Source organism: Drosophila rhopaloa, unplaced genomic scaffold (assembly GCF_018152115.1).
Source record: "Drosophila rhopaloa isolate 14029-0021.01 unplaced genomic scaffold, ASM1815211v1 contig_115, whole genome shotgun sequence".
Classification (NCBI taxonomy): domain Eukaryota; kingdom Metazoa; phylum Arthropoda; class Insecta; order Diptera; family Drosophilidae; genus Drosophila; species Drosophila rhopaloa.
Window position 1 is genome coordinate 1,532,572 of NW_025334990.1, and position 13,775 is coordinate 1,546,346.

Here is a 13,775-nt window from a genome sequence, read left to right on the forward strand (position 1 = left end):
CATGTAGATTTTAGGAGTTCCTACGCAGCGCAAGTTGGTTTCAAAAAGGTGCCACGCCCCCTTTAACGCCCACAATCGCTTATATACGATTTTAAAAATTTAAATATTTCGGAAAAGTAACAATGCAGTTTTATTGTGTTTATCAATACCTATCGAAATGTAGAAGAAATTTTTCAAATCGGACCATTCGTTAAAAAGTTATGCGTGATCAAAGTTTCTATCTCCATCTCCCTCGCACTCCCTTTACCTGAGTAACGGGTATCTGATAGTCGGGGCACCCGACTATAGCGTTCTCTCTTGTTTATTACTGCCCATCAGCAATCTAATGGCGAGTGCCAGGGCGAGGATTCCAGTCAAAGCAATGACGCCCACAAAGGCTATCACGTCGAGCAGATAGAACTGAAACCAGTTGAGATCCAGGCCTGCGGATCGCAAATGGGGAGCTCCTCGATGCCGGATGTCATATTCGATCCAGTAGACGGCACTTTTGCGGGGCTCCTGCGGACGATCCCTAAATATGTCCGAGACTCTCTGCACGTTCTCCTTATAGGTAGAATTATGGATGAGTTGGAGCAAGGAGTGTCGGAGGATCTCATCGGTAATCGACTGGAAGTGCAGACTTATGGCATAGCCATCCAAGACGGCTTTATTCATGTTTAGGTGCTGAAATAAGCAAGTAAATAATAATAAGTATAGGTGCTGCGACTAGATTCCGATAAGATAACGTTATCACCTACCTGATCGCAGTAGATGGGAATGCCCAGCATAGGCACGGCGTAGTGCACTCCCTCCTGGGTGCCAAACAATCCGCCGTGGGTGATGAAAACCTTTACGTTCCGATGGGCCAGAATGTCTGACTGCGGCAGCCACTTCCTCACCATCACATTTTCCGGCATCTGGCGAATGCTCTCGTCCTCGAATTTCCACAGCACCCGTTGCTTGAGGGAACCGAATACCTGCAGGAACATCTGCAGCATCTCCACTGGCATATCCTTGCTCTGGACATTGCTGCCCAGGCTGAAGAAGATGGCTCCCTCGGTGGCCCCATCCAGGAACGCTTGCATGTCCGGTGGGAGAGCTTTGGGCGGATAGATGTGCATGCCGCCCACTGGCACCATGGCATCCACCGTGGGACGTGCCGTGGTCAGCGGTGCGTGACTGTTTAGCAGCATCACCGAGATTTCCCGCTCCATGTGCTTGACCTTTGGCACCTCATCTAGAATTTTCTTATCTTAGGTGGGTTCTCCAGCTACGTTTTTCGGAACTTACCCAAAACGGGGCCAAAGAACTCCTCGGTCACCGCATCCATTTTGGGAAAATAGTTTAGCAACCGGTCCATATCGTCATAGAAGGATTCATAGGAATTCTGCACCCGTTCCAGGAAAGTCATTCGATCGGTGAAGGGCATAAAACCGTGCGGCACGAAAGACCAAGGGGTGATCACTCCCATCATCTGGCTCATGTGATTCTCGTAGCCCAGCGTACTCGTGGTCACCACTGGAATCTTGTAGATATGAGCCAGGGCTAGGAAAGCCTCCTGATAGAACTGCTCGGCCAGGAGGAGATCAAAGACCCCGTCGGTCTGCTTAGCACGAATGAGGGCTTGAACTTTGGGCTGCCGTAAAGCATGTTCCGTGGTTTTTATGCCGATAATCTCCAGCATTTTTAAAAAGTCATAGTTGGTCATGCGGGTCAGCTCAAACAAGTGCTGGACTCCGAAGTTCAGCTTAACTGGTGTCAAACGATTAAGATGTTTAATTATTTGGCAGATGTTTCATAAACACGCCACACTCACCATCGTGCCAATAATCATAGACCGGTTCTATCAAGATCTCCGTGAGTTGCTACCAAGCTGTTCTTTCTCCAGAGAAAGAGCTGTTATCATGGTCACCTGATGGCCACTTTCGACGAGTTCCCTCACTAAGGCTTTGTGCATCATATAATGCGATTTGCCTAACCAAAATTGTAAGTGATCAGAATGCGATACGCACATATTTCGGATTCCAAATACAATACCTGGATAGGCGTACACAGCTAGTATTTTAGAGCCCTCAGCTTATTTTTGCTGGGAATACAAATTTGCAGCCAGGAGTAGATAACAAATGAGTAGGAATTGCATCCTTGCACGATTAACTATAAATATGAAATATAATTAATTCCTTAAGTAATAATTCCTTATTATCCAATTTTTTTTCAAATCTTCTTCTGTCCTTGGCAACAAACTGTTTGCAATTTTGCTTGTGTTACTATTGAGATTCCCCATTCTAGCCAGCTGAAAAACATAAAAGCTAGTTTTGTTCGATTTGGAGCTGCTAGCTCGGCTCAAAGTTCATGTAGCTAACAATTAGGATTCATTTACTGAAACAAAATAGTCAAAACAAAATGATTATTTAGATCGACAACTGGAAATAGCTTGCAGTGTATTTAAGATTGTGAAATGCTTACTTTTGATAAGGCTATTAATGTTCAAATAGTTTCGTATAGCATCTGAAACACGTAATCAGCATTTCAGTATACGCGTTGTTGTTATAATAAAACAATTTAATTGATGTTCGCGTGCCTGGAAAGCTTGCCACTTGCATTGCGGAAATAAGAGATGTTTCTATTTGAACCTCTGAATGAAAACTGACTTGAGATGTAGTTCGATGATAGTTTTAACTGAGCTACAATACTGATAATAATATTTATTGGGGCCTGTGAAATTTCATCGAATTGCCAAAAAAACAATGAAAGCACACATTGACTTAAGCTTTCTTAATCGTTTTATTTTAATTAGTATACCCCTGCAGAGGGTATTATAATTTCAGTCAAAAGCTTGAAACGCATTGAGGGAGACATTTCCCACCGTCTGTTTCTACGCAAACTAGTCCCGCACTATTAAAGCTATCTGAAACTTTCCCAGAAGTTGCCTTTCTATTGCAGGTAGTATATATGTAAGTCGAAACGAGCTTTTTAATTTCTTTTTTGTTCTTTGGGATTTGGTAATATTGTATTTAAATACTATGGAATTACGGTTTTAAATAAATTAAAAGCGGACCAGTATATCATATAGCTCCCATAGGAAACTCAAAAATGAAAAAAAATAAAAATTTAAGAAAAATATTTTTCTGTTTTTCTATAGTAATTATTTACTATATCAGAATTACGCTTTTATTTTTGTCAAAATCGGACAACAAAATCATATAGCTGTCATACAAACGATGACAAAATGCAACGCAAAATCGACATAGCTTCATTTTTTTAATAACTGCAAGGGTATATAAACTTCGGCTTTCTGAAGTTTTCTTCCTTTCTTGTTTAAATGTATTACTCGAAAATTGGAGGAGAAGTTTTTTTTGCGCGCAGGAATGCGTATATGCCTTAGAGCTAAAAAGATTGCGTAGTACGAAGAGGAGATAGTCGAGCCCGGCGGGAAGAACGTCAAGACCGACCACACGATCAAAACAACTGCCTACCAAGTACAAGAGGAAAATGCCCCACCTAGGTGAAAATAAATATCGGATTGTAGGCGCCACCTGTATGTCGGATGTTGGAAGCCGTCATTCGGCCGCAAACTTGAGATAGGAATTAACAGATCCAAATTGACTATATTGTGTTCGTTGGAAAGTACGTAACAGGTAGAAGGAAGATTTCCCGACCCTATAAAGCATATATATTCTTGATAAGGATCAATAGCCGAGTTAAAAAGACATGTCCATTTGTCTTTCTCGGAAACAAGATGACCTAGAAATTTGGGATTAAATTAAGATTTTACGTTACGCAGCGAAATTTTATCTTAAAATGTTGGGACGCCTCGTTTAAGGCCTACTAATCAAAAATTTCTTTAGAGACCTGGTATTTGAAAACGTGGATTATATAATTGAGAGAGCGGCTCGATCACAGCTTGTAATGTTTTCACTGCAGTTCGGCAGATGGCGACAAACAAAATTTTCGAAGTGAACCATCGCTGGGGGCATATTTATTTTGAAACAAGAGAGAACGCTATAGTCGAGTGCCTCGACTATTATTACTCAGCTAAAAAAGTTCAAATTATCAATTTGAATTCGGCGATCTCTTAGAGCTGGCAGCTTTACAACACAAATGACAAATGAAAACCATCGCAATTTCCTTTAATAGAAATCCTTATCGAGAATTAACGTTGACTCTGTTGAGCACCTTGGCCAGCTGTTCCAAAGTCATCCGTTAGATGGCGCTATTGTATTGCGCCATCTACCCCAAGACATGGTACCACGGGCCATGAAAGGCGGAAATGTAGGCGCTAGCCAGGCTTAAGCGTTTAATGGGTTTTTGGGCGTTAGAGTGGGCGTGGCAAACTTTTATTAGGCCAATCGATAGGTATTGACGAAACAAATACATATCAATTAAAATTTTCATAATAGCATCAAAACTGTGGCCACAGCTTGTGGCTTGTGGGCGTCAGAGGGGGCGTGGCACCATTTTGAAACAAACTTGCGCTGCGTAGGAACTCCTAAAATCTACATGCAAAATGACAATCTTCTAGCTTTTATAGTTTCCGAGATCTCAGCGTTCATACGGACAGACAGACGGACAGACAGACAGACAGACAGACAGACAGACAGACAGACAGACAGACAGACAGACAGACAGACAGACAGACAGACAGACAGACAGACAGACAGACAGACAGACAGACAGACAGACAGACAGACAGACAGACAGACGGACAGACGGACAGACGGACATGGCTAGATCGACTCGGCTAGTGATCCTGATCAAGAATATATATACTTTATAGGGTCGGAAACGCTTCCTTCTAGCTGTTACATACTTTTGCACGAATACAATATACCCTTTTACTCTACGAGTAACGGGTATAATTATTCCAAATTTATTGCGAAAAACAATCTAACATAATTGTATCTTCTTGTGCTAAAAAAAATAAAACACAAGTTTTGGTTCTAATTCCTCTTGGTCTTCTTCTTTGGAGTGCCCTTTGATTTGGAACTCCTTCGGCAGATGGAGATCAGAGCCAGAATTGGAAGGAGGATGAGGGCTAGAGCCAGGCCAACAATGTCCAGCAGGTAGAACTGGTACCAGGGCAGTTCCACGCCAGCAGACACAATGTGGGGAGCTCCTCTGTGCTCGATCACATAGTTAATCCAGTACATCGCCGTGTCCATGGCGCTCAGGGGTCGATCGCGGAACACCCGAGAAGCCTTCTTCACGTTGTTCCTGAACTTGGGATTCTCAATCAGTTCAAGCAACATTCCTCGCAGCTCTTCCACCGTGACTGTCCGGTAATCAAGGCCCAAGGCATAGCCCGCCTTCTTGCCCTGATTGATGTTCAGATGCTGATCACAGTAGACGGGCATGCCCAGCACCGGAATGGCATGGTACACCGCCTCCTGGGTGCCAAAGAGCCCTCCATGAGCAATGAACACCTTAACATTGGGATGGGCCAGGATGTCGCCCTGAGGCATCCAATTCTGCACCTTCACATTGGCCGGCAGATTGGGCAGAGTTTCATCCTCGAACTTCCACAGAACGCGCTGCTTCAGACTGCCAAAGACCTCTAAGAAAATCTTTAGCTTTTCGGGCGGGAGATCGGCACTGCGCACTTGGGAGCCTGTGAGGATGATATTTGTTTCATTATTATTTGGAACTGACTTAAGAGAAACAGGTAAAAATACACTCACCCAAGCTGAAATAAATGGCTCCATGGGTAGCCCCATCCAGGAACTTCTGAAGGTGCTCGGGTAACCCCTTCGGCGGCTGAATGTGCAGTCCGCCCACGGGGATCATATTATAGGCCATGGGTCTGGGCGAAGCCAGTGGCATGTAGGTGTTCAATAGTATAGCCGAGATGTTCCGCTCCAGTTCCTTTACAGTTGGGACTCTATCGAGCAGTTTGGAGAAGTGTTTCCTAAGGAGGGCATCCTGTGCGGGGTAGTATGAGAACTCCCTGGTGAGATCCTCGGCGGCATTGATGGCCACATTTCCAATTCGCTCCCATAGTGTCATGCGATCTGTATAAGGCATGTATGCATGTGGGACGTATGACCAAGGAGACACTATTCCAAAAAGTTGACTGAGGTAATTGGAATTCCCAAAAGTAGACACGGTAATAATGGGAATCTGGTACAGGTGTCCAAGGATGAGGGCACCCTCGTTGAAGAACTGTTCTGCCAGTAGCAGATCGAACCTTCCGACCTTATTCTTCTCATTGATAACGGCCTGAACTTGTGGCTGCTCGAACGCAAATTCCGTGCTGTGCACACCCATCACATTAACCATTCGCAAGAAGGAGAGCGTCGGCAAGTCGGTCATCTCTAAAATGCTGTTGGTATTGGTCATCTCCTTAACTGAAAAACAGAATATTATTTAATTGTTTACAGTATCGGCTTCACCTACTTTCTGGCCAGAAGTCATATTGTGGTATCAAGATTTCCTTGTAATTCGTTCCCAGATTTTCCTTTGCCAAGGTGAACGGGGTGATGAAAGTGACTTCATGTCCTTGTTTTACCAGCTCCCGGATAATGGCATTGGTCATCATAAAGTGGCTCTTCCCAGGAAAAAAGAAGGCGGCCAGAATGCGGGAGCTAGCTCCCAAGTCTAGTTGCTGAAGTGCCACCAGGCTGAAGAGGAAGAAGTGCAGAGCACTTCTTGATTGCTGTAATATAAAATAATAGTATTATCAAAGTGTGCCACTGATCTTGCTATGATATGTTCTTTATCACCCTGCCCTTGATTACCTAACAAATAATATAGGGCGAATCAAGTAGATATTATTTTCCTATAAAAACATGTACAACTATAATTTATTTAAATTAAAAGCTTTTCGGTCAGTTTATTAACCTCTAAATTTATTTCAGTGGCAGTATTGAAAAAGCTTTGAAAGCGTTCACTCTCTTAACTAATATAATTAAAACGTCGTCAACAAACCATTTCGATTCTGCTTGTTGCTTTACGATAGGAAGAATCAACAACCGACTCGGTGAACTACTCTCGAACGAATGCGAATAGGCACTGATAGATCGTTTTTAGTGGGTTTGTAGGTAGCAAATATATGTCAGAGACCCCTTCAGTTTTGCGAAGGTAAAAAGCTGTGCGAAAAACGAGAGAACTGTGTTTCTATTGGAAATGATTCGTCGGTAATCTATTGAAGACCACCAAATTGTAAATATAAGTCTCACAACTATGCAAGGAAGTGAAATAATAAAGTAGATTTTTGCTTTTCGTATTTAGGAAGTTTTAAGACAGCAGTGGTTTCTTCTTTAAGATCTTGCCATAAACTGCTTCTGGCTGCTTGCAGGTAGCTCTCTTTCAATCCCCGTATTTCCTATCTCTTTGTAGCAGTCCAGCTTTTATAAATATAAATATGTTCTGGCTATACCGGTTATGCTCTCTCGAGAGAGCTAATACTCTTGAAAGCTAATTCTCTCTCGAGAGAGAATAACAGAACATATTTATATCAGCTGGTCTGTTACAAAGAGCCGGAATGTATTTATGGGTGCAGTTCTGAACAAATTTAGCTATAACCTTTTTAAGGAAGGGCTTGCAATTACATTTACGTTTTCTGCATCACCGGCACCAGACGAACTGACTGTTATATCTCATAGCATCTATGGGATCGATAGCTGTTTCAGACATTGACATAGATATTTAAGAACAAATTGTTTAATTTGGAATATTAGAATTGTAGTCGCGTCGATTAGTTAAGAACGTCATCACGTAATCAATTCTTCTCGAATACTGCTTATGATCCAGTATTCATTGTAGTGATCACCATCCCTTTTTTCGAAAGATTAAAATTTGTATTTCGAGCGACAACTGCAAAATGCTCGCCGTTCATTTAATATTGTAAAATACAAATTGCTTAGTTGTGATAAGATTATTAATGCTCAATTGGCATCTAGCAAACACAATCTGTATTTACACTATCAGCAATGAGTAGCTGATATATAGCGACAATACTATTGAAGTTCGCCGGTCAAAAAAGCTTTTCGTGAGATTCGGAGAGAAATAACAGATGCAACTATTGGAACCTCATCTTGAATACTGAACTTGAGCTGCAGTTCGACCTGGAATTATTTTGAAAATAATATTCATTTAAGTATAAGAGTTGGCCCCGAGAAAACCCATCGCATCCCCAAAGAATAATAAAAGCACACCTCTACATAAGCTTTCTTAATCGTTTTATTTTTATTTTTCAAACGTATTTGCATTTTTATGTGTGTTTGTCCTTAAACGCTAGGTATTAAGCAATCGATACATTAGGTGTAATTAAATTAAGTTAAATTAGAAAGTATAACCTATAATGCGATTACTTGTGAACGAATCCGCTTTAGGTAATTTACATTTCCATATTCGTTACAAATTGTTTAAATTATTCTCGTCTTTATACAAAAATCACATTCGATTCGTTATGTATTCTCCTTGTGTCAGTTTTGTTACCTATATTAAAATGTTTTCTTTCGATTTGTGTGAACTTTGTTCGAGTTCAGTTAAAGTTTTAAGTACTAACTTGATATATGCAATTAACAATCTCCTTCAGCTAGCCGTAGATGAAACATTCTGTGTGTGGGCAGCCAGGAATTTCTAATTTTCCATTTTCCAATTTGAACTTTTTTCTGCAGAAACTTGAAGGTGAAGTTTTTGTGGCGAGCAGGCGGCTGATATGAGTTATTAGTCTAGGCCTTAAAGCTAAGGAGCTTAAGTGAAATTCAATTTGCGGTTGTACGTATGCAGGGGGTGTTCGTGGTGCGTTGTGTGGGTGGGTGATATGTGTGCTGAACTTTGTGCGAAAGCTGGGCTAATTGAGGCCAGTCGTCGGGATAAATGACTGAGGCGGAAGCTGCTGCTGCAGTCGGTTCCATTCCATATGGTTGAGCATATGGGGAGCCTCGTTCTCGTTGCTGGCCTCCACCTCGTTCCTCGTCCTTTGTGTTGCTTTTCCCAAACAAAAAGTAAACAGAAAGAAACATGGGGCTGTGATAAATAATTCCCCGATGACTCCTGCGGTGGCACGTGCCCAGAATCGGCTACAGTCCCTAGATGTACTTGGATATGTAGCGCTTCTGGATGAGTCGGCCGGCCTTGCGCTTCAGTATGGTGAAGCGTATTAACTGCTAATCGCTGAAGTGCGGCGAATGCGGCGGCACACGTGGGTACAGCTGTGAAAAAGGAGTTCGCACTTATTTCCCATCCTGCGTACGTGAAGGCATTTCATCAGCTACTCACCCCCAGGAGGTTGCGGGGCACGTATCCCTCCTCGCCACCGGCGTTCCGTGCCCACCACCACTCGTTCTCGGCATCGTCGCCCTTGCGCAGCACGATCAGCGGTTCGTTCACGTGGAAGGAGAGCTCGTCGCCGTTCTGGGCCTCGTAGGAGAACACGGCGTATACGTCGCCATTGTGCAGGATGCCCAGCTTCTCCTGGATGCCTAAGAATCGAAGAAAAAGCGTTAGAATAGATAAAAGAAAATTGGTTGAGGCAGTGCACCACACTATGCCCAGAAAGAACACTTACTGTACAAATACTCGGAGCAGCCGTCGAAGCCCTCCTCATCCTCCTCGCACTTCTCCGCCGGCGTCTCGTGATCCGACAGCGTGGAGGCAAACAGGCAGGCGCCGCTCTCCACCAGGAACTTGACCATGGACAGATTGTTGCAGCTGGCGGCGCAATGCAGTGGCGTCCAGCCATCCGAGTCCTGGGCGTTCACATCGCAACCGAACTCGACCAGGAATCTGAGCAAAAAATGTTATTAATTGGATTGAACAAAGAGAGAGCGGGGGGAAAGTGTCACTTACTTGACAATGTCAAAGTGCCCGGCACAGATGGCATTGTGGAGCGCCGTAATTCCTTCGTCGTTGGCCGCACTGGGATTGGCCACTTGCATGGCCGTCTTCTTGACCAGCTCCAGTTCTCCTTCGAGACTTGCGTCCAGCAGGAGGGCCAAAGGATCGAAGCTCACTCTTCTCGCTAGCTTTGGCTTTCCACCCGTTCGCTCCTTGATGTTGCTGGTTGTCGTGGCTGTCGCAGTGGCTGACGTGGATGTTGACGTCTCCTGCTGACTGGTGGTGGTGTGGTTGGCGGAGGTGGCCACCATGCGATCTGTTTCGTCCGCGCTGGACTCACTGCTCGGCGAGTGCTGGGGCGAGGTGTCCGGCGAGGATTTCAAGGCCTCCGTTGGCTGTCTAACTGTCGACTCCGACTTCCGTTGATTTTGCAGCTGCAAGAGGGGCGCCTTCTGCTGGCCATTGTTGCTGGACTGGCTGGACTTCAGGCGCGGCTGCTCGAACAGGGGCTGCTTGCGGATGGTCAGTGGCTTGGCCTTGATGGGCAAGTTGTCGTTGATGTTCAGGGATTGCAGTCCGAAGGTCGCCGCCTGCGTCTTATTGGCAGCTGAGGCTGGCGCTCCCGTGGATGCTGACGTGCTGGCCTCGACGGGCGATGGCTGCTCTGTGGGCGACATCTTGCTGGGCTTGGGCGGCAGGGCCGGACGGGGATCCGCCATTACCACATTGGGCGCCACGCGATTCACCTTCGGGCTGTAGGTGATCATTTTGGGTATGGAGCTGCCGCTGGTCACCGAAGTGGGCGCCACACTGCTGATGGGCTTGCGCGGCGGCACCGCCAGATTGCTCACCTGCACCTGGAGCGGCTTGGAGGCATTGGACACGGCGAGGGCCACCGATTTGCTTATCGCCCCCAGGGGCATGCTGTGCACGGTGAGTTGCTGCTGGGTGTTGCGTTCGGATAGCGTTTCACTGGTCACCGAAATCTCGTTCTTTTTGATTTGCGACTGCTGCTGCTCCTGGCTCTCCTTCGTCGTTGCCTGCTGGTTGAGTTTGCTAATCAGGGCGGAGGCGGAACTGCTGGCGTTGCTCGAGGAAATGCTCTTGGGGATTTTACTGACATTCACAGTGGCGGGTGGAGATGTTGCTCCCGGGGCTGTGGATGCTGCAGTTGCTGCTTCTGCTGCTGCCTGAGCTGCCGCCGCCGCTGCTGCCTCTCGATCTCGCTTCTTGGGTCCCACTTCCGCGTAGATATGTGTGGTACTATCCATGGCCTCCGTTTGCGCCTGCTTGCGCAACTCCGCCTCCGTTTTGGCAGGCGCCGCCAGCAGCTTCTTGGCCAACTTGGACTCATCGCTTTCGCTACTCGAACTGGCCACGGGGACGGGCACGGATCCGGCAAAGAAGCCACTGTTTTGCCCCAGCTTGACGTGGGTCAAGTCCTGGATGAGCTGGTTCTGCTGGTTCGTATTGGCCGTGGCCGCTGCATGCTTCATCCCACCACTTAAATAGCTGGCCGTGCTCGTGATGGTGGACTTCTGGGGCGTGTGGATAAAAGGCTCCACGGCGGCAACGTTGCCGCGGGCTCGTCCAGCGGCAGCGGCGGCGGCAGCAGCTGCCAGTTGATTGACCTGCTTCTGCAAAAGTTGCTGCTTGAGGGCAGCAACTCCGCCGTGTTTGGCCAGATTGCCTGCAGGTTGCTGGTAGGCCAAGTTCTGCTGCTGTTGCTGTTGCTGTTGCTGCTGGGCATTTGCTGCTGCTGCTGCCGCCAGCAATTGAGCAGACTGAACATGCAACTGTTGTTGCTGCTGTTGCTGTTGCTGCTGCTGATGGTGGGTGTTGGCCTGCTTTTTGCGCTGCAGGCGTGTCTGTAGCTCGTAGATACGCTGGTCCACCGACCGGAGCTCCGCCTGCCGCTGCTGCAGTGCTTCGCGTTGCATGTGCAGCCGTGCATCCTGCTGCAGGGACAACTGATTGCGGTACTGGAATAATAATGAAAAGTAAACATAAATAATTTCCCAATTAGTGCCGCCTTTTCTTCACTCACCATCAGTTCGCGACGCAGCTTCTCCAGCTCGCGGGATGCCTGAGGAGGAAGTGCCTGGCCAACACCGTTGCCAGCGGCGGCCAGGATATTCACAGGACATCGACGGTCACGTCGCAGGTCCTCCAGTTGTCGGGTCAGGGCCTCAACCTTGGCCACCGCCAGGCTGAGCTCCTTCTCCTTCTCGCTGAACAGCGCACGAATCGAGTCCAAGTCATTGCCTGAAAATTGGATTAAATAAATTGTTTTTAAAAACGAAACAAGAAAACAATAATTTTAAGTCAATTTAGTTACCCTGCTTACTTTATAAAATTATTCATAGAATATTTGATAACCTTAGAATTGAATTACTTTCTGTATATTTATTTGGGTCTACCCTAGGACCAACTGAAAATAGATTATGGTTATTATCATGACCGTAATGTATAATCTCGGTTTTGTATTAAGGTATCCTGGTAAATCTTAATTATATCTCAGCTAAAGCAATCTGTAGTTAAGCACTTGATTCTTGGCTAAAGTAGGTGCTTCTTCCTTGAGTGCTCAGCTTAATCAACAATGTTATCCCGATCCACTCCTTTTCCCCACTAACTATTTTATAATCGCCGGCCGCCTGCTGGTCGCCGGTGTTTTCCTTTCGTGGATTTGGGCTGCCTGTTCAAACTAATTACAGCCACAACACAGGGCGCCAGCTCATTAACATAATACCCTTGTATGGAAATGTGTGTGCCTGTGTGCGGGCCAACATCTTCTTAGCCATGTTCAGGCGGCGCTGATGCCGCCCACAGGCAATCATAAAGGACAACAAAGTGGCACACATACATAAATTAAATTCACACACGCGAGGGGCAAGTGGATGGGAATTGGGTGCTCTGGAATGGAGGCAGGCCGCCACTCAACACGGTTTTAACACATGTTAATTCACCCGAAGAACCCCTCTTCTCCACTCAGCCACCAGTGCTTAACTCAATTGGAGGGGGAAGCTTAGGTCCGGATAGGATATCCCAAGCAAATGCACTTGGTGGCACTTCGCCATTGCCCGTGAACCAGCCCCCCTTCTTCTCCTCCCCTCCCTGCACTGCACAAAAGCTGCATAATAAATCTTGGTGTATCCTTAAAACATAGCGTTGGATTCTAAAGGAATTTTAGATAAAATATGGAAGCAGAAAGGAAAATTAAAGGAATTGAAGCTGGTGATTTTAAATTGTATTTTTCTATAAAATTTCTTAATTTATTACAACCAATAATGAAGTTTTTTATTCAACTAAGAACGAATTTGTTATTATTAATTACTTAATTTATTAAGTTTTAAATACTGTTGTGCATTTCTCCACTTAAAACTACAGGGTCTTTCATCTCAATTGTGTATTCTTTTGTTTTGTAACTACAACTTTTTTATTGACTGCTTTTGTTAGATAACTCACACCATGGACTTGTTTCATGGAGTGTTTCAAACTTTTTGTTTAAACCAATTTCAAACAAATTTAGTTTCGATTGGTAAACCTGACTTGACTTTCAATTGGAAGAGATTTCTAAATCATTTGAAAATTGGCGGAGCGTGAACCCAACTAAATGGCTTCAGGAAAGATTCCTAAGAGTTGCGCTCGCAGTTCTTTTCGACCATACGATCTTTCATGTAATACATGCCTTTAATAATATTTGCCATATTTTATAATATACATTTCTTGCCAGTGTACTCACTCAGTGTGACATTGTAGGTCTTCTGCAAATCCACTTGACCCCGCAGCGCTCGCAGGCGGCGCAGCTTGGACTCCTGGGCCTCCACCCGCTCCCTTAGCCGGCGGAGCCGCTCGCCCTCCGCGCTGGCCACGGCGCTCCGCACCTCCTGCGACTTGAGGAAGCGCAGGCGCTGCTCCTTGGTGGCCAGCAGCTGGTGCTGGCTGTCGATTTGCTGCTGCTGTCTCAATGCCATCGCCCTCAGTTCGGCTGACGTCAGCCTGCTGGGCACCTGCAA

General features: G+C 45.6%; 1 protein-coding gene and 1 pseudogene across 2 annotated transcripts in view; both read right to left on the minus strand.

Annotated features, from left to right (window-relative positions):
• Positions 1–258: 258 nt before the first annotated feature.
• LOC108048592 lies at positions 259–7,073 on the minus strand (annotated as a pseudogene).
• A 1,066-nt stretch (positions 7,074–8,139) lies between these two features.
• LOC108048591 (apoptosis-stimulating of p53 protein 2) overlaps positions 8,140–13,775 on the minus strand; it is a 37,172-nt gene continuing 31,536 nt past the window's right edge. For both annotated transcript variants that reach the window (XM_017129361.2, XM_017129360.2), the window contains 6 exons: positions 13,502–13,769; positions 11,807–12,024; positions 9,772–11,741; positions 9,491–9,708; positions 9,202–9,404; positions 8,140–9,134 (listed from right to left, as the gene is read on the minus strand). In XM_017129361.2, the coding sequence (XP_016984850.2) occupies positions 9,090–9,134; positions 9,202–9,404; positions 9,491–9,708; positions 9,772–11,741; positions 11,807–12,024; positions 13,502–13,769 (2,922 nt within the window). In that variant the 3' untranslated portion in view covers positions 8,140–9,089. The remainder of the gene's footprint in view (positions 9,135–9,201; positions 9,405–9,490; positions 9,709–9,771; positions 11,742–11,806; positions 12,025–13,501; positions 13,770–13,775) is intronic.